Source organism: Cololabis saira, chromosome 14 (assembly GCF_033807715.1).
Source record: "Cololabis saira isolate AMF1-May2022 chromosome 14, fColSai1.1, whole genome shotgun sequence".
In the NCBI taxonomy this organism is placed as follows: Eukaryota; Metazoa; Chordata; class Actinopteri; order Beloniformes; family Belonidae; genus Cololabis; species Cololabis saira.
This window is the reverse complement of record NC_084600.1, coordinates 31,673,568-31,694,923: the sequence shown is the minus strand read 5'-3', so window position 1 is coordinate 31,694,923 and position 21,356 is coordinate 31,673,568. Positions and strand designations below refer to the sequence as shown.

Here is a 21,356-nt window from a genome sequence, read left to right as displayed (position 1 = left end):
GCGTTTAGGGGCTCTACGGAGCCCCTAAAGGGACACAGATTTTTTTTTATATATATATAATGAGTTTTACGCGCGCGTGAAACCTTTACGTGCGGGCGTAAGCCTAAATTATGGTTCTGCGTTAAAACGACGCAGAGCCTACGCCGTAGGGTACGCGGCGACACGCACCTACGCCGTAGGCTCTGCGTTGGTGTGACGCGGAACCATAAATCAACCTTGAGCAGCACTGAGGGGAGAGGGGAGGGAGGAGGGATAGCGGGGCTGCCGGGCCGTCTTCGCATCGCCTTCGCACAGGGTGTCTGGATGATTTGCAATTACAGGCTGAGCCTACCGTTAGTTTTTAAACTGTAAAAAGTGGGGGGGACGAGAGCATGATTTTGAAAAGTGGGGGGGACATGTCCCCCCAGTCCCCAGGCACTCACGGCGTTTAGCACAGCAACGCCGTGCTGCCACTCACTCGCTTTATTTTATACTATTTATATACTTTTTCTACTTTTACTGTGACCACCAAATAATGTCGTTTTCCTGTCCTCCACCTCATCCACAACATCTCTTTCTCAGTCTCCGTGAAATTCAGTGGCACGGTGGCTGGACACGTCTCATTCATCCTGACGCCCAAACAGGCTGCAGGAAGCCGCTGCGCATGCTCAGCAGGCTCATCATATGCAAATACTACTTTGCATTGCCCATTTATGGTAAAAAGTGGGCGTGTAGAGGGCGGGATATGAGCCGAATTCAGCTGCGCAACCTTCCAGCTGGGCTGTGATTTATAAAGCGAACATTGCGTGCAAGTGTGCGTGCACAGGGTTTTATAAATCCGGATTTTTTTTTGCGCCCGCCATTTTAGGCTTTTGGCTTTACGAGCACTTTTAGTATGAATCCTGCGCACTCTTTTATAAATGAGGCCCCTGGGCATTGCCATCCTCTACCAACCCCGGGAGGGCCCTGCACTGAGCTCAGGTCTCCTCCTTAACCTGAGGAGTGAACAGGCCGCATCTTTTCACCAGGCAGGGTGGGGCTTCTCCGGCCGGACGTAGCGCGCCCCATCTGGCCAGATGGCACCCCATCTGGCGATCCGGTTGGCCAGAGGGGGCATGTGTAGCCCAGGACTGTGTGCATGTTTTTGTGAGGGTAGCTCACATTGCTACCCAAGGGAACCCGGGGAAAACATGCAAACTCCACACAGAAAGGCCCTTTCGCCAACCCCACCCAGGGTGTGGGCATACATTTATACTCAAAACGGAGTCCGATGACACCACTCACGAGTCTTTATGTCAAACCCTTCAAAAGTTATTGCAGAAAATCGGAACTATCACATATCGACCAATCAGAAGAAGGGGCGGGGCTACTTCATGCCAATGAAGGTCAAGTACTCATTACCGAGTCAGATTACACCACCCACATGTCTTTATCACAAACCTTCAAAAGTTATGGCAGAAAGTAGGAACTATCAGATATCGATCAATCAGATGAAGGGGGGGGGCGCGTTTTTTGGCGTCTAGCGTTGCCACGGTAACGCTTTTTTTTGTTAACAATTTTTTATTAGTTTTATGCCAACTTTTAAAAAGAAAAAGGGGGCAGACAGTCTCAAGCACAGCTCTACACACTTGCTGTAGCAACATGTCCACTGTACATCTGAAAAGAACAAACGTAAAAAACAGGGGAAAAAATGTGTCACAACAGTTAGAACAAAACAAAAACATTTCATATACTGTACATATTTACACTTGTCTGTCTCCTCCTTTACCCACATACATACACATACACGCTCTCACACAGACACACATTCACATCCACACACACACCCTTGCATACCCATCCCAATACTGGCAGTTAATCAACAAAAAGAAAAAGAAAAACCCTCCCACCCCAGTGAGTGATCTGCACCATCCCTTCCCCGTTCCCCCCCTTTATAGGCAAGACTTCACAGCTCTGATGGCATTTAACCAGGATTTTATGGTCTTTTCTTTTGCTCCATGAGACCGTGCAACAGAGAGCTCAAGGGTTAAAATACCCATCAGAAGATGCCACCAGTGATCCAGTGATAGTTTATGTGGTGGTTTCCACCGTACTACCAGTATTTTTTTAGCAGCAGTTAAGCCGGAAAGCCAAATTCTTTTTTCATGTATTGACATTACAAATTGAGAATTATCATTCAGCAAACAAAGTACGGGACAGCATGGAACCACCTCCTTTAAGATTTTGGATAAAGATTTGGTGACTTGTAACCAAAACAACTGTACTCCAGGGCATTCCCAAAACATATGTATAAGAGTACCTAAGCAACCTTGTGTACATAATTGGCAGAGGGGAGATGATTCCAGCTTCATTGAATGTCTAAGTCTGGGAGTAAAGTAAGCTCTATGAACAATATTTAGGTGTATAGTTTGATGGTTAGGATTTTTTGAAGCTTGAATGATATTATTCCACACTACTTTCCATGTTATTTCAGAAGTAATAGAATTAAATTCACTTTGCCAATATGTTTGACTTGACATTCGTTTATAAGATGCCTGCAGTATTTGTAGATACAGAACGGTAGCCACGGCCACGGTAACGCTTTTGAACGAGAAAAGTAATGCGCGTTGTCGCAGGATGGAGACGCACATTTTGATGTATAATACACCTGGGTGCACGTTACAGTTTGGGCCGTATTAACTGCCGAAGGAATGGCATAAATTGCGCCAAAATTACACGATTAATTCAAAATGTTCAAAATGGCCGACTTCCTGTTCGGTTTCGGCCATGGCGCCAAGAGACTTTTCTTTAAGTTGCGACATGATACAGGTGTGTACCGATTTTGGTACGTCAAACTGTATTGTGGGGCTTGAGGCACAAAGTTTTCTAGGGGGCGCTGTTGAGCCAAATATCAATTTTTTCGCCAGGCCTGGCTTGCGGGCAAAATTTGGTGACTTTTGGGGCACGTTTAGGGGGGCAAAAAGGCCCTCATTTCGTCGGAAAAATAAAAAAAAACGAGAAAAACAAAAAAATAATTAAATTATAAGGCTTGCGTCAAACAACAGAGGGCCGACACAATGGCGTAGGTTGAGCGGGCATTACTTACAGAGGTTATGTAGTGATCAAATATAGATTTTTACTAGATCCACTAATTAGTTTAGCTACTTTCAAGAACACCGTTCTTGGAAATAGTGATAGATGATCTCACATAAGGGGTGGTAGACCAGATCAATGGTGTCGTTAGGCCTATTTTAGGGGGGCTTAAGCCCCCCTAAAATATTCTTAATATTCTTAATCCCCCTAAATAATTTGTTTGTTTTTTTTTTTTTTTTTTACTTATTCTATTTTTTTTTTTTTACAAAAAATGCAGATATGAGTTTAAATAAATAATAATATAAACCTGTCACTATTCCATTAAATATGATGATAAATCTGTTGGTCCCATTCACTTTAAGCCGTAAATATGGTCGCCGTTCAGAACGCGTACGCGTGACGTCACACGTATCCTGCGTTCATTTGGCGCGTCGACAGGCACGTTCTCAAAAAGACACTGAACGCGTACGTGACCTGCAGTTCTCGCTCTGGCCGCTAGTATCGCTGTTCCCGGTCTGATCCCAGCTGGCACTGCTGCTCTCAGCTGGAGAAAGTTCTCCATGCAGGTTAACTTCCCCTTGTTAACTCACTTTAACTTCACTTTAATTTTACACCAGAATATGTTTTTTTTTTATTGAAAGATAGATACAAACAAACAAAGCACATAAAAGTCATATCAGAATTACAAACTTTTGCCTTGGGTTGAGCAACATCGGTATTACAAAATATACACTGAGGGCCCGATTTACTAAAGGTTTGCGTGTGTTAAAACCTGTGCAAACTTGACAGCACCCGCAAACCAAAGTGCCAGCTGATCTACTAACAGCGTGCAAAGAGGATTGCGTCTCTGAAATGCGCTAAATTGCACACGCAATTCAGTTAGTACTTTTGCCCTGATGAATAATCAATATGGGGCGTAACCGCCAGAGAGCGCTAAATACTGGGAGGGGAAGATGCAAATTGCTCCATTTACCACGCGCAATGAGATTTACCAAGCCTGAAAGTAATTGCGCGTATTGTGATTGCGTCTGTATTTAATACGTTCGAAAGGAAGGTGCAAATTTGCTGCTGCTGTTATTGTGCCACCTTCTCTTATTGTGCCCCCCTCCACTCGCCCACAAGCAGGCCAAGCCTTTGTGCCAAAACTTTGTATTTTATTGATTACTTATCTTATTGAACGTGAAATCATCCTTCGTAAATTACATTTAATTAAAACCCGTGCTTATTAATCACAAAACACAGGTTAAACATCATGACCAAATCCGCTCCGACCCGCTGTGTCAGGATCAGCGCAGAGACTGCAGCTTCGCCTGAATTATGGTTCTGCGTTAAATCGACGGCCATATGGTCCCATCTGTCACACATTTACTGTCAGTGTTTGCTATATAATATATAATATTTGTAATATACTGTGGACATCTGAATAAAAACTTAACTCATAAATAGATTGAATCAAAGCGCTCTCCAGCTCTGTGTCTGATGTCTTTTTCTCCTCAGATCATGCCGAGCACCGCCGGGTCACGCAAACCCGACCAATTCAATATTAAAATCAAATTCAGTCCTGTGGCCCGTTTTTCTATTTCGTATTTTTGATCTGTGCCTAAAATTGAAATATGAAAAACCAGACGTTTTTCCGTTTTTTGTGTTACCAACTGCATTTATTCTATCGCAGGTTTTCTCCGATATTGCGTTTCTTTTGGTAATGTTTAAATTTCTTTGCTGTAGTTCATGAATGTGTTTATTTGCCTCTTCCACTAATATCAACTCCAACTCGTCAAATTTAATTTTGCGCTTCTGACTTGTGACTGTGCTTTCCATCCAGACTCTCCATGGCGCAGATCTGCGCTCGCAAACCTTAAGACACGCAAAACCTCATTTAAATACTGAGGTTTGCACCTGTTATCAATTGCGCACGCAATCTTAGTTGATTACCTGCAAACCACACGCAAACAGCACGCGCAAACTTTTTCAGTGCACACGCAATTTAGTACTCTTTATTTAGGATTTTAGTAAATCGGGCCCTGAGAATCTAATTAATGTACAACATAAAATAAAAAATAAATAAAAAATAACTCACAAGGGCCATCTTATATTAAATCATATCTTTCAAGTAAAGAAAGCAGTTTAAGGGCTTTCTTTTCTTTAACAAGACTCAAGGACTTACTCAAGAGCTTTAGCTCATTTCTCCAATGGGTCAAACATGGTTTGGTCTTCAAAAAATCTACATTTGTGAATGAAGAACTTTCCCAATAACACCAAATTATTAAGGACAAAGTCCAAATTCTTGTCTTCAACAAAATAATATTATTCTAATATTATTCCACCCATTTTTTGGAAAATCATATTAGGAACAATAAACCAGATGGAATGTCTATTTGTAAGGAAAGATTTTAACTATTTCAGTTTCAAGACACCATTCATAATATTGAAATCGATCACATTCAACATCATCATAGTTTTTTCCCATGTCAATCTTTCTTATATATTGACATCTATTTCTCCATATGAACTTAAAATTAACTGTATTTATTGTTTCGTCATTCTTGTTGAGATGGGTAAGGAGAATGCCGGATAAATTAGTCTGGACAGACTATCTATTTTTGATAATAAGCAATAATAATAAGATAAGATAAAATAGTCCTTTATTACTCCCTCAAAGGGGAAACTCACGTAGCAGCAGTACACACACACACACACACATACAGGAAAGGGGGTAAAAAAGTAATAATAAATAAGTAATAAAAATTAATTAAAATTAAAGAGTAATAATAATAATAATAATAATGCTGTGGTTTTATATAGCTTCCTTCAAGGCACCCAGAGCTTTACAAAGATTATTATTCATTCATACACATTCTCCCCCGGTGGTAGCTCCGTCTGTAGCCACAGCTGCCCTGCAGACTGACGGAAGCGTGGCTGCCATATCGCGCCAAACGGCCCCTCCGACCACCACAAACATTCATACACACTCAAACACATTCACACGATGTTATAATCTCCTACATCATCCAATATTGTCCTGTAAAAGTGTTTGTTGTTCTAATCTGCTACCGCTGCTGCTACTACTTCTGCTACTTAATATAAGTAGCTTTTCCAACTGTTGCTCTGCTTACTGCCCCCTACCACCGGTATGACGGGCTCTACTCGGGTACTACGCGTGGTACGCTGGGAGCCGAACAAACGCGTACGCAGGCACCAACGGCGACTACATTTACGGCTTTACAGTGTTAAAGAGCATATTGCAGGTTAGAATTTTTTCAAAAATGATACCTGACCTTATGTGAAAATGACTATGTGAGAAGTTAATGTAGGATTTAATATGTTTTACAAGACATACGGGCACTTATTCATAGGAAAAAGTGGCTGATTTTAGCCAAGCGCCTACAAACGCTTTTTTTTTTCGAACACCGCGTCATATGACGCAGCACCAGGGAGACGTCTCCACAGCTCTGCCCCGTCTTACTGCGCAGACCCCGTACACACGTAGCCGGGTATCTGCTAAACCAAAGATATTTTCCTACGTTTGGACATGTCATCCACAAGAAAACGCAAATAAACGAATGTTTAAAAAAACTCCGGGCAAAGTGAAGATTTTTGAAAACTCTGTTTATGTAGATGCGTGTAGACAGAGACAACCGGAGTTTTGCGTTTTCGAACGTCACATTATGCTCCAAAACAACAACAAATCTGCTCTGATTCTGACGTCTAACGTGCGACCTTTGTTTACTACAGAACTACAGATGATCCACCATCTGTTCTCCAGGCTATTTATTAAATAAATGGTCTCTGCTCTTGACCACTGTTTACTGCGTTACACCGACGCAGAGCCTACGGCGTAGGGTACGCGGCGACGCGTACCCTACGGCGTAGGGCTGCGTCGATTTAACGCAGCAGCTCCGTGGCGGGACACCTGGGGCTTGTTACCGAGAAGGAGACGCCGCTCCCGGGGAAGCTGCGCCGCGGAGGCAGGCCCGAAGAACAGATGATCTACAGATTTGGAATGCTTATGAATGTGGTCGAAAACGCATATCTTCGGTTATGTGTGGAAGGTTTTTTTTTTTTAACAAAGATGTAATCTGGATACAAATTATTTTATAAACGAAGGGGGGGAAATATTCGGTTTTAAAAATACCCGGCTATTTCGGATGCATTTAATCAGAAAAAAGAGAAGATAATAAGCTTGTTTTCTGTTTAGAAAGTACAAACGTAGACAGATTACAAGTACTCACCCATCTTTTAGGAGTTATTTTCAGAGTTTCTTTCAGGAGCGCACGGGCGGGTGCTGCGGTGAATAAAGGCTGATTTATGGTTCCGCGTAAAATCGACGGCGTAGCCTACGGCGTAGGTTACGCGGCGCACGCAGCGTTCGGTGCGTCGCCGTCAATCAAAAGAACGTGGGGGCCCTAACGGGCAGGGTCGGCGTCAGAGCAAATATTCAGAGGGGGCACGAGGCTTATTAGGGCGGGCACCAAATCAGTCGTGTAGGACAGCATTTTAAGGAAAAAAGTGCATTCTCACTACTTTCCTATTAATAATCTGTCTAAAACATGTGGAGAAATCAAATCACTTAGGTGGAAATAATGCAAGGAAGCGCACATTTTACTTTGACTCAAAACGTTTTAAGCCTTTTTCACATAGAGTGCGCACAGCGGCAGCCGCCGCCGGCTTTGTGTATATGCTGCCCATTGTGTAGGCTATGTGCTGCGGCTCCGCGCAAGGGCGCAGGGTCTGCAGCCGAGGTCGGCGGCGCGCATCACGCGTGAGTCTCTGTGAGGAGCTGTGGGATGCGAGACTGCAGGCCTATCGGGACATCAATAAAAAGGGACAAAAGTGGAGAGAAATCTCCTAGAATGTGGACATACCTGTGTGTTTAAAAGTGGTAGAAATGCTTTCTTTTGCTCTTTTAACAATAAAATGTTCATTTAAAATAAAATATAGCATTCCCATGTCTCATATCAGGATCAATTGAATCATTTATCAATATATGGTTATGAAACTTTTTTTCGTTGGCCAAGCAACCTGCAACAAATAGGGGTCTCCAACCCTGGTCCTGGATCCACCTATCCAGCATGTTTTAGGTGTCTCCCTGCATGAACACACCTGATTCTAATCAATGGTCGTCATTAACTTGTCATCAAGGTCTTGACAACTCTGTTGTGGACACAGCTCCTTGTATCAGGTGTGCTGAAGCAGGGAAAGATCTAAAACCTGCTGGATAGGTGCTCTCCAGGACCTGAGTTGCAGACCCATGCGCGCAGGCGCGCCATGCTCTGCGACGACTCTGCGCCACCCCGGCGCTGTTGCCGTGTTCTATGTGAAAAAGGCTTTACTCGTAACACACAACGAGGTCACATACATGTTTTTAATATATCAAGTTGATCCGTTCATGCCCCGACAGAGCAGGGGAGCGGCAGGGAGCTGACAGCCGGCTCTGCTGCGCCGGGCGGGGCGCCGGGCGAGGCGCAAAGTGGGGCGCTCTCTGTTCGTGTGTTTGGCTGCAAGTGGTATTTGAGACTCGATGTACTTCGATGGTAATTCATTTCAAATCGACATGCAAATAACTTCAGTCTTGTCCAGCAAATCATCTGCATCTTTTTGAAAGTGAACAAGCCTTTCAAAAGTCCCTTTTCATTCTCCATCTTTTAATCCACCATAAGTTTCTTCAGACTACGGGTGCCGACGGAACGGAAAAGGCTCAGTCACCACTGTGTTTATATTGTGACCTCGGGACTTCCAGCAAAAGTTGATCAGTTGACCTCAGCACTCTACCGGGATTACAGGCAGACAAGTACAGACAAACAGACAAGTACAGACAGGTATAGACAGGTAAAATACAGTGGAAGAAGCTGGGTTGGTCAGAATAGCGCTGTAAATAGCAACAATGACAACTAGGCTTACATGATTATATGTTATATAGGGAGCGGGTCAGAGGCAGATGGGGTCATTACTCCTTATAAGCCCAGGCCGGCCAAAAACCCCAGGCCACCAGCATGCATCCCTACCACCAGGAGCTTCTACAACAGGGATCCCAAGACTCGCTAGGCCAAATTGGTCCTCAGCCGCAGACTAGGTACCTTGCTCCGCCCAAGGAAGGCCACCAGGCCGAGAGATGAGCAGGACCACCACTGACCACACCCCAGGCGGCGGAGGGCACCCCACCATCCACCACTGCCAAGAAGGAGAGGACAGGAACATCTATTTATGTTTGTTTTTTTGTTTTTATTTGGCGGGGGTTATGGGAGACACATTTTTTTTTTCCAAATGAGGACCAAATGTATAAGCTTCTCACTGTGAAAAAGGCAGTTTTCCTTCATATGTTTAGATGCCAATATGTAGAAAAATTGTACACAACTGGAAATGATTACATCACTTGCACTCAGAATACATTACCCATGCATACACATGATGACGTCACATGCACTAGAACGCTTAAAACCTTTGAAAGGGAGCAAAGTCGACAGAAGAGCCTTATTTGCATGCAAACACACATGGTCTCAAGCCTGCTCTTGAGCCAAGAAAGCATCTTTACTCTTTTAATGAATGGGCTATCCATTTCACTGCAAAAACTACAGAAAAAGATCATTTATTTTTAACTTGTTAATGAACATTTTTTGTCCCTAAATGCTCTAAGATGTCATTTTCATACAAGTCTCAGACCAACATCACTGCTGAGCTGCAGCGTCAGACCATCCTGGGGATAGTGTTTTCTTCTGTTGTGTCCACATTGCCATGTTGTGTGTTTCTTTTCATTAATGGGACCATGTTGTTCACTCTGAGGAGTAAAGCTAAGTTTCTGGAGACTTCTCGGTATATTCTTTTATATAATCTTCTTTTCTCAGACACTGTACAGCTGGCACACAACCAGGTAATGTTTCTAATGTCCGGTAGTAGAGTAACAATGCTGTATCCTGTTTGTGCTGCTCTAACGGTTTTTAACCGTCTCTTACATGGTGTTTCTGTTCTAACACTGGTGCTGATGTGTCTGGAGAGATACGTAGCTGTGTGTTATCCACTGAGGCACGCTGCCATCATCACAATAGGAAACACTGGAATTGCTATTGGCGTTGTTTGGACCTTCAGTTCAGTAAATATTGTCATTCAACTAAGTTTAATGCTAAATTTTCCTTTTGAAGAACTGAAGCAAATGCAAATGAAAGACTTTTGTGGTAAAGATAGTCTGTTTCTTGATCCATTGTTTGAGCTTTATGACAAAGCATCAACTTATTTTATTTTTGTTTTAGCATGTTTGTCTGTCAGTTTTTCCTATATTGGTATCATCTTAGCAGCCAGATCAGCCTCCACAGACAAAGCTTCAGCTAAGAAGGCTCAAAACACACTACTGCTGCATCTGGTGCAGCTGGGCCTCACTATGTCCTCAACTCTATTCAAACCATTACTCATGGTTATTTCTAAAAATCTAGACAGGGTCATATCTGTGCGCATCCATGTTTTCATCTATATTTGTATCATTATCTTTCCCAAATGTCTGAGCTCCTTTATCTATGGCCTCAGAGACCAGACCATTAGACCTGTCCTCACATTCAATCTTAGTTGTCAGTGGAGAAGCTCATCTTTGAAGTCAGCCATCCAAACTAACACTAAAATCGGAATACTTATCATGTAACAAAAGTGGTTTACTAACAAATATTACAGAATGAATGTTTCTTAGAATATGACTTAGTGCGCTGATTAAAATCATTATCTCTTGTGCCAACTCTTCTTTATGACAAAAGAGTAATATCAATTTGAGTCAGCTTCCATTAGCAATCCAAATTTAACATTTATTCACCTATGGAAAAAACTCCCAGAATGCATCAGGGCTGCTGAAACTGTTAATGGTTTTAAGTCAAGGTTGAAAACCTATTTACTATTGCATTTCAGTCCCACAATGCACTGGAACTATTATTTCTTGCATTTATTCATTGTATTCTTTTACATTTAGGTCTGTCTGTCTTTAAACTCTTAGGGCCCGATTTACTAAGATCCTAAATAAAGAGTACTAAATTGCGTGTGCACTGAAAAAGTTTGCACGTGCTGTTGTTGTGTGTTTTGCGGGTGATCAACTAAGAATGCTTGCGCAATTGATAACAGGTGCAAACCGCAGTATTTAAATGAGGTGTTGCGTGTCTTACGGTTTGCGCTGTTGTGCCGTATTCAGCACCCCTGCCGTGAAAAGCACCCCCTCATACACACTCACACAAACACATAGGCCTACTTAGGAGTTTATATTATATATATTTACAAATATTATGGAAGACCACACAGTAAGCAGGCTATTAATTAATGACATCAATAACCATTTACCCAATTTTTGTTATCTGTGACTGTGATTGTGGGAAAGTATGACTATTGTGGAATCCATGAGCGCATTTAAACATGAATCATTAACACAAAACTGGACGCTAAACAGAACGTGACACGGAATGAGAATATAATTTTTGTATTTTTGTTGTTCATTTGTAGTAAATTAAACATGAGCATTTAGTCCTTTTTGACATTTACTCGTGAATAAGAGATCTGTGGGTAATATATGTCGACGAGGGGGTGCTTTTCACGGAAGGGGTGCTGAATACGGCACAACACCGGGGTATGACACGCTAGAGCCAACTGCAGAACAGGCGCACAATAAGAAACACTTTTTTCTCCATGAAAACACGTGATTTATTTATTATCACAAATAAAAAAATGAATGTGCCTCCTGTGGCAACCTTTTGCTTAATAATACTCGATTTAACATTCAAATAAAATATTTCTCCTTTTGCATGTGGAGAATCCCCACCACAAGTTGAGCCATCCCCACCCCAGTCCTCAAATCAGCCCTTAACTCATTCAACAGCTCCAAGATGGAATCGCTAGATAGTCGATATGTTTCAACTATCTGGTTTTCATTCATTCCAAACAAATTTACACGAGTCCGAAAGACTCTCTCTCTGCGTATTCTTTGATTTTGGCGATGTCGCCTCCTTGCCCCAATAACAGCAGCCATCGGTGCGTAATGCTGGGCAGATTAGCACCTTCCTTTCGAACGTATTAAATACAGACGCAATCACAATACCCGCAATTACTTTCAGGCTTGGTAAATCTCATTGCGTGTGGTAAATGAACCTATTTGCATTTTCCCCTCCCAGTATTTAGCGCTTTCTGCCGCATACGCCCCATATTGATTATTCATCAGGGCAAAAGTACTAAATGAACAGCGTGTGCTATTTTGCTCATTTGAGAGGCGCAGTCCTCTTTGCACGCTGTTAGTAGATCAGCTTGCACATTGGTTTGCGGGTGATGTCAAGTTTGCACACGTTTTTACGCACGCAAACCTTTAGTAAATCAGGCCCTTACTGTTTAATGCACTTTTTAAAATGTTATGTAAATCACTTCGAATTGTCTTGTACATGAAATGTGTTATACAAATAAACTTGCCTTGCCTCATTGATCCAGTTCCTTATCAATTCAATCAATTAAAGCTAACCGATATTTGGGATTACTGTAAACAGAACTGCTGTCGTCTCAAATTCCCAAAACAACATTATCAACAAATCAGTAATGTTACAATAGTTATTCCCACTTCAAGTACAACTACAATGCAGCGACAGACTACTGTCTATTGCATTTTAAAATAAATGTATTATATTATGTTATATGTCTTGTTGTTGGTTTGCTACATGCATTTTCAGAACCCAGCACAATCAATAGAATTCATAAGCATGCAATTTCTGGACCATTTCAAATATTCAAATTCAATGGGAATTGATAAGATTTTATCGATTCCGATTCCATTTTCGATTCTCTTATCGAATCTCATTTGGAAAAAAGGAGAACAAACAGGTCGATTAGCATCAACTTTGTTTTTACGACGCCCCCAGCCTTGGGCTCCTCAATGGTGTGCCAGGGGAACCCCGCAAAATTATTTGTAATATAAAATATGTATTTAATATAAAATAATAATAATAAAACAAAATATTCTTCTGTAGAACTTCTGTAGAACTACAGTCCTCGTGGCCGAGCGCGCGGCTCGTCGAGCGCGCGGCTCGTCCTGCCAAACGCCGGCCGACTCCACGCTCCCAGGTTGCGGAGGGAAGCACCAGCCGGCCGAGTCCTAACAGTTTTCTCCCTTTGTTGAAATGTCCACATTGCAAGTATGTTGTCATCCTTTTTTGTAAAATATAACCAAACTTTCGAGCGTTTATGCTGCTTTGTCCCCATGTTTTCCTGCTGGGCGCGAATGGGCACGTTGCGTAACTACGCAAAGTGCGTGGTGACGTCATTCGCGCCCACTGGAATCGATATGGGAATCGCTTGCAAAAAAGGCAAACGATTCCAAGGAATTGAAACACTGGGGATTCCCATCCCTAACTTCAAAGGTGTAACCGGTTTTCAATTCCCACCTCTACCCATTAGACTGTAGTCCGTCCCCCTGAACAGGAAAGTGCAACTTGGAATGAGTGCAGACTGCTGAAAAGGTTGTTTTTTTTCTCATTACTGAAAATAAAGTGCAACCCAGTGCAACCAGATGTGCCAGCAAAGCCTCTGTGTGGCTTCGAGCCAGGCTCTCTGATGGAGCGCACACCAGCCAGTCGTCCAGATAGTTCAACACTCGAATGCCCTTCCGCCGCAGGGGGATGAGTGCGGCATCCATGCATTTGGTGAAAGTTTGAGGCCACACACAGCTTTATCAACTTGTGACTGCGACACTACGCACAAATTAAGAAAGGGGTTGTCGGCGTTCAGTGGCATTGGTGGGTGGTATTCTATCTGGGGGAAGTTGCTTTGAGTCAGTTCTTTAACTGAGTCTATAAAATAATCGTTCAACGTTGTTGCAATGTCCCTTGGATCATGGATGACTTTCTCTTCTAGCTGTAGCTCCCTAATTTCTCTGTGCACTGTACTATTTCCCGTCAATTTTTTAATATTTGTCCAGATCTCTTTAGCATTTCCTCTTGCAGTAGTGATTATATTAATAAAAAAATGTGCTTTTGCAAATCGAATTTCCTTTACCACTTTATTTCTAAGAGAAGTAAATGTCTGTCTATCATTCACCCTTTTCGTTTTAAGTGATATTTTGAGAGCATGATCTCGTTTTTTCAGTAATGTCCATATGGTTTCATTCAACCACGGGAGGTGATTCTTTTTTGATGGTTTTGCTTTAATTTTTCTAGTAAATGCAGACACTGTGTCTTGGATAACAGTCATGAATACATTACAGTTGTCACTAACATGATTATGGGTGAGATAATTATCCCAGTTGATATTGTTTAGCGCCTGTGTCAAGTTTGGAATCTCCCTCCTTGGTACTCTCATCTGCTCTGATGTTGTTTTCTTAGGACAAGAAAATCTATTTTTTGATAGCTTTCTTGAGAACAGAATGAGGTTATGGTCTGACAGACCTGTGATCATATTGAACGTCTTTTGAATTCTCTCACACTTATTGGAAAAGACAAGATCTATGCATGTTTCCGAGGAAGTAGTTAGTCTGGTGGGACCTTTGATTAATTGAGTAAAATTAAGATTAGTTAATAGTGATTTTAACTGTCTCCGATTTGATTTGTCAAGCCAGTTAATATTTAAATCTCCAAGCAAGATTACTTCATTTTTCGTGTCACATTCCTTAAGTAGAGCCTGAAGCTCTGCATAGAAAGCATTAGAAGCTGATGGAGGTCTATACATCCCAATCAGCGTTATCGACATTTGTGGAGAGAGAGCTATTTTAAGACCGATACATTCAAGGTTATGTACACAGACCCATTCTATCTGTTTGCACTTTAAGTGTTCCCTTACATAAAATATTACACCTCCACCCCGATTTTCCACCCGGTCTTTCCTAAAGATATTGTAGCCTGGTAAATGGTTATTGCCGTTCAGGTGACGATGTAGTTGGGTGGCAACTATTTTCTCCAGGACCTTGGAGAGGAACGGGAGGTTGGAGATGGGTCTGTAGTTTTCATGGAGTTCTGGGTCTAGGGTGGGTTTTTTGAGAAGTGGAGTGATGATGGCCGTTTTCAGAGCTGGGGGAACGTGGCTGGACTGAAGGGAAAGGTTAATTGCTTCTGTGATCAGGGGGCTTATGGCTTTAATGTGAAGTTTGACCAGAGATGTGGGAAGGGGGTCCAGGGAACAGGTGGAGGGCTTCATTCGCCCGATGGTGTCTTCAACCTCTTGCTGCGTGGTGGGAGAAAAGCAGCAGAGAGGCTGGGAAGGCCCAGGCTGTGGGCTGGCTGTTCGGGCAGAAGAAGTAGGGGGGGCGGAGAGGGAGGAACGAATATTGTCAACTTTTGTTCTGAAGAACGCAAGGAATGCATAACTGGAGGGGCATGGTGTGACACATCCCACAAGGGCTGTTGCTGTGCATCCATGTAATCAATGGTCTTACGCATTTCCTCCAGCTGCTTCTGCATAGGGTTCACCCGCGGATCACAAAGCTGGCTCTGCTCCGTCCATTTCCGCTTCTTTTCACTTCTCTTCTCCGCTACTAACCCCTCCAGGCCTGTCCAGCTACAGTGTGAGCCTACAAGTGTAGCTAAACACACCCAAACACAGTTGCAGCTAATCAATGGCCACTTCAAGGTGGGACTGACCATTGTTTTCAGCCACAACTCAAGAACAAGAAGCCCACTGCATAAACACAGATTTCAAAATAAAGGCAACTCGCAAACAGAAAAAGTAAAGTTTGGGGTTATGTGTATTGGAATCTTGGCCCATGACTTTACTACTTCCCCATTACCTGAACCATGGATAAATCTCCAAAGCAAATTGGCTTTATTGGTGGCAGAATGACAGATTTTAGATGTGGAGTTGGTTCTCACCTCAAAGAGGAAGACTATCTGATTACTGGTATTGATATTACTGGGAAGGACTCCATGGGGTTGGTGAAGGTGTCCCTAGTTTGGCATAACATCTCATCTTCTGCCTAAAATTTAAATTCAGTCCCAACTCACTGTTAAGATATTGAACGTAACTGATGTTAGAAACTGGACATGGAAAGGGAAATAAGTATATAGACTTGCTACTTTTCTCTGTGTAATCTCTGAATCAAATTAATTGCTATGCATGTCCAGTGGCCAAACCCAAACTAGGCACATGCCCTTTCCCCCACTCCAGCATCTCTGACCCTGTTGGTCTGAGATGCATTTTGCAAGTGTACACTCAGGCTACTATATCAAGTAGCAGTAATTCCCTACAGCTACTCTTCCCAATAGCTAGTGACTGGGTTGCCACCCTGACACCATACAAAGGTATGACAGTTTTCACCAGGTCCAAAGTTTACAAAAGTAGCCAATTTGTAGGACAGATTGTACACTCCTGGTGCTCTGAAACCTTTAACGTGACTGACTCAGCTCAGAATTTCAGCAGCAGCTGGTTCCTGAATCATGTGTATGTATGTGCCGTTGTGTGGCGGTATTGTGGAGGCGACAGGCTGCAGCCGATACTGCCAAGGGGGTGGCATGGGGAAGATGCCCTGACCAGATTTGTAATGCCCTTCTACCTTTTACCTACAGAGGGTGCTACACTTCCATTTGCCCACATACACACCGAGCTAAGAAGTCTCCAACATCTATTGCTGGTTCATTTGACTCTGAAGTGTACATGGATGCCATTAGAGTCCCACGTGGTGTTCCAGATGAGTTCCAGGCATGTTATCAGGTTGATGCTGGATTTGAGTCACTCCTCTGGTGTTTAACGCTCATTAAAACTTTTGATTAGGTTCATTTTCTTTTTTTGAATCAACAAAGGTTTATAAATTATACCAAAGATGCTTTAGAGGGTTTTGACTCACAACTGAGTGCCACCAGCCTTATGCCCTTCCAGAAGAGATTGGCCTTAGACATTCACTTGGCAGAGAAAGGATGGGTGTGGCACATGTTCGGAGATGTCTGCTGCACATTCATACCAAATAATACATCCCCTGATATTTCTATCTGATCTTTCAGCACATGATGTCACTATTCATGTCCTCCAGCGCCTGACTGAAATGTCCCTGACTGAAGTTTATTATGAGAGGTTAGCAACTAAACGCCCTGTGCAAGGGAGGAGAAGACTGATGATTTCCCATTTTGCAGATATTGTGGTGTGCTTGCTGAAGTGTCATTAATCTATGGAATGGAATAGGGAAAATATATTTTCTGATCTATGACCTTATAAAATGATTCTGTTTCAGTGTCACACCACAGCCATGCAGGCATACTTGTATCTCATGCCACATTTACATAATGCATATCTACATATATCATGCACATATCTTCATATCTTAGATGTCATAAACACATCACATCACATACAATAACATTGAAATACACAAAAATATGATATTCCTGCTTTCAAGTAGATAATTTCTAACACATACGTCTAATCATTAGATTGTAAACTGACCGTAGGGACCGGCCCTTGGTCTATGATGTCCTATATAATCACTGTGTAATCACTAAATAAACAGAGATTCTGGCAATTCCTGCACCTTTGTTGAATCTCCCTCTGCAGAGCACTTGGTCTGAGACCTTATAATTTTTTTGTACTTTCAAAATTACAATTATAAAATAATTTAAAATCAATAATGAATAAATGTAACTATTTACCATCCATTAGAATATAAATGCCTGCAGTGTTTGTTATTCCACCATTTCAAATAACCTCTTACAACCGCTTCACATCTAGTTTTCCTCAAGTGGTGGCATACGAATGTTTACTGTACATGAAACATGAGGCTGGAAGGGAGAGGAGGGTTGTCTGGACCGTGTAATTTCAGTAAATATGACAAAAATATACTTACCAACTCCAACTTTAAGGAAGTGTCCTCTTATTCTCACCACCTGCTCCCCCTGCTGTTAGCCAGTAAAAGTATAGTAAAAGTATAAAATCTTTAAATAAATATATCTTCAAAAGGCAAACTTACATGGATGAAATTTGACTATAAAAGAGTATCTTGCATGCATCTGGGAATAAAAACTAACGCTACATTAATTATACATATGCTTAAACACACACACACACACGTCATTCATAGATGTGTGTATATATATATATGTATATATATATATATATATATATATATATATATATATATATATATATATATATATATATATATACATATATATATGCACATATATATTTCTTTTTGACTGGTGAGTAAACTCTTCTTCAAAGAATAATTAACCTATTATTATTATCAATCATAAAATGCTACAGATTTGTTTTTAGAAGTGAGCCAACTATATTTTTGAGTAATCTTACCTGTTTTTAGCTTGTTCCTGTTCTCTTTACCTGACCAAATCTGCAGGTTGGTAATCTCAATGCCTTTGATGGTGGTAAAAATGTTCCAGATGAGGCTACTTTCTGACTCACGACATTTAACTGAAATGTCACTTACAGGATGCAGAGGTGTCATCTGCCAACTGTAAGGTAGGTGATGTGATTAAATTTCACCCAAGCTACCAGTAATAACCCTGAAAGATTCTGCTATGTTTTAAAGAGTCAATAGTCCTAAAAAAATATATTTTGTTGCTTTCATTCACTATCTATTATTACTATTGTATCTGTTGGAATTTATTATTTTATTTTTTTTATCCTCGTTTTTCTTCCGACGAAATGAGGGCCTTTTTGCTCCCCTAAACGTGCCCCAAAAGTCACCAAATTTTGCACACAAGCCAGGCCTGGCGAAAAATGTGTTATTTAATGGTTTGCATTAATGGGCCTTGACATACATGCACGAAAATCGGTACACACCTGTATCATGTCGCAACTTAAAGAAAAGTCTCTTGGCGCCATGGCCGAAACCGAACAGGAAGTCTGCCATTTTGGATTAATTGTGTAAATTTGGTGCAATTTATGCCATTTCTTCGGCCGTTAATGCGGCCCGCATTAACGGCCGAACAACAACCGCGCACCAAGGTGTGTTATACATCAAAAGATGCGTCTAGATCCTGACGATGGGCATTACTTTTCTCAGTCAAAAGCGTTACCCTGGCGACGATAGACGCCAAAAGGCGATTCATCTGATTGGTCCATATTTGATAGTTCCTACTTTCTGCCATAACTTTTGAATGGTTTGACATAAAGACTCGTGGGTGGTGTCATCTGACTCGGTTTTGAGTCCTTGAACATAATTGGTGCAAATTAGCCCCGCCGCTTCTTCTGATTGGTCAATATTTGATAGTCCCTATTCTCTGCCATAACTTTTGAACGGGTTGTGATAAAGACATGTGGGTGGTGTCATCGGACTCGGTATTGAGTACTTGACCTTCATTGGCCTTAATTAGCCCCGCCCCTTATTCTGATTGGTCAATATTTGATAGTCCCTATTTTCTGCCATAACTTTTGAATGGTTTGATATAAAGAGACGTAGGTGGTGTCATCCGCTAAATGTCCAAGCCTGAAGACATCTACATGCAAGTCATACAAGCGCTTCCACTGCAATCGATATTGTTATCATTATCTACTTTCACCATTTGCAAAAACGCAAAAAAGGAGGTATTTTTTTAAAGGCCTTGAGCCCTGAGCTGTCGGAACAATAAACAAATGATAAAGAAATGCAGGATTGGTTTCAACATTAACACTTGTGTATTACTATAAATGCAGAGAACAAGTAAACATGACCTTCCATAGCGATTTGGGTGGACCCCAGGAAGATTAGTAGCTGCTGTGCAACTGCTAATGGGGATCCAATTAAATAAACAAATAAACAAATGTATACTTGCTGATGCACTCACTCATTCCTTCTTTAGGAACTTTGCTTTGCAATACAAAAATGTTATATAAATAATACTTAATTTGAGTAGATCTAATAATAAATTACTTTAATCTCTAATTCAATTCATCTTGCCTCACTCCCATACAGTAGTGTATTCACTCGGACTTTGTCAGCAAATTACTTGAAAATGAATCATTAAATTATTACCATCATTGTGTTCAAGTTACATTTATTTATAAAGCACATTAAAACAAACTAAACTGAAATAAAAAGTAACACACACGTAGTCTATCACTGCCATTAACGAGATAATAAACAAACAGCAGCAACAGGCAAGCAACCGGGGAGACTAACGTTACGTTTCCTCACTTTGAAACGGGATAACGTAGGATATTGTTCGACTTACTCAGCCATTGAGCATCCACATTTTCATGAAACATGAAAATACGACCTCTTCCTTGTTCCGTTCAACTCGCTCTGCAGATTGAATTTTTTTTTTTTTTACTTTATTTCAGTCAGCCAGCATTGAAAAAGCTCTGCAGATGAAAGTAAAGGACCCGTGGGGAGTGATGCATAGGCCTACATCACACAACACAATGAATCTATATGAAATTCGTTGCAAACACTTTTATTAATCGATTTTTATCGATTCATTGTTGCAGTCCTATTATTATTATCTACTTGTTTCAGAGTGTCTGCTTTTATGGCAGCACTGTTTCTTCATCAAAATTATCTGATGAGGAAAATTGATTGCTAAGGTTGAGGACTATCTAACTATTTATTGCTCATTCTTCAGAACACAAATCGGGATTAAGTATCTTCACTAACCATTAATTAAAAATCTGATTGCTGTTAAAAAAAATGTGTAAAAACATTTTATAATTTAATACAAATATTTTTAATAGAAAATATACCCAGGCCTTTCGTTGACAAAATTCAGATTAACTCTCTTTTAATAGTACAATTGTGCCCCCTGCTGGCATAAACTGCTGTCTGCATTATCAATCAATCTTAATTTGTATAGCAATTTTAAAATAACCAGCGTTGGCCCAAGTGCTTAACAGTTAAAATCAACCGTTTTAACCATCGACTCCTCCGTTCAACCTGATGATTTTCCTTCCTTCCTTCCTTTGGACCACAATTCACGAGGATCCGGTTGCAAAAACAGAGAGCTCAGAACCAGATTGGGCCTCTGAGCTGGTCTGTGAGAAAAAACAGGAGAACAGATGCGGGAAGAAAGGAGAAATCCATTCAAACAACAAACTGTGGGATTATTGAAGAGGCCCCTCAACCACAAGAGGAGCATCTATGTGACACATCTCCACCTAAACATCTTTGGGGAGACATGATGGAAGACTACGATTTGAAAAAAAAAAAGTTGAAGGCATCAATCCCTGGAGGCTAGATAGGGAGGAGGTACCACAAGATCCGTCACCCGGTTATGGAAATGAGGAGGAATCTCAGGACAACTTTCCCCCATCAGAAACTGATGATATTTACTACCTGATAAATCACTTGCAGATTATGAGAAACAGGGTGCAAAAATATAGTCTTCTTATAGTTAAGGAAAGAGAACAGAAACTTAAAGCACTGAAATACTGCAAAACATACTGGGAAGATCTTGAAA

The 21,356-nt window shown here is 41.4% G+C and overlaps 1 protein-coding gene across 1 annotated transcript; it reads left to right on the top strand.

Moving 5' to 3' along the window:
* The first annotated feature begins 9,682 nt into the window (after nt 1-9,682).
* Nucleotides 9,683-10,675, top strand: LOC133459353 (odorant receptor 131-2-like). The gene has a single exon (XM_061739243.1). It carries the CDS (start codon nt 9,683-9,685, stop codon nt 10,673-10,675), a length of 993 nt encoding a protein of 330 aa, XP_061595227.1.
* Nucleotides 10,676-21,356: the final 10,681 nt, after the last annotated feature.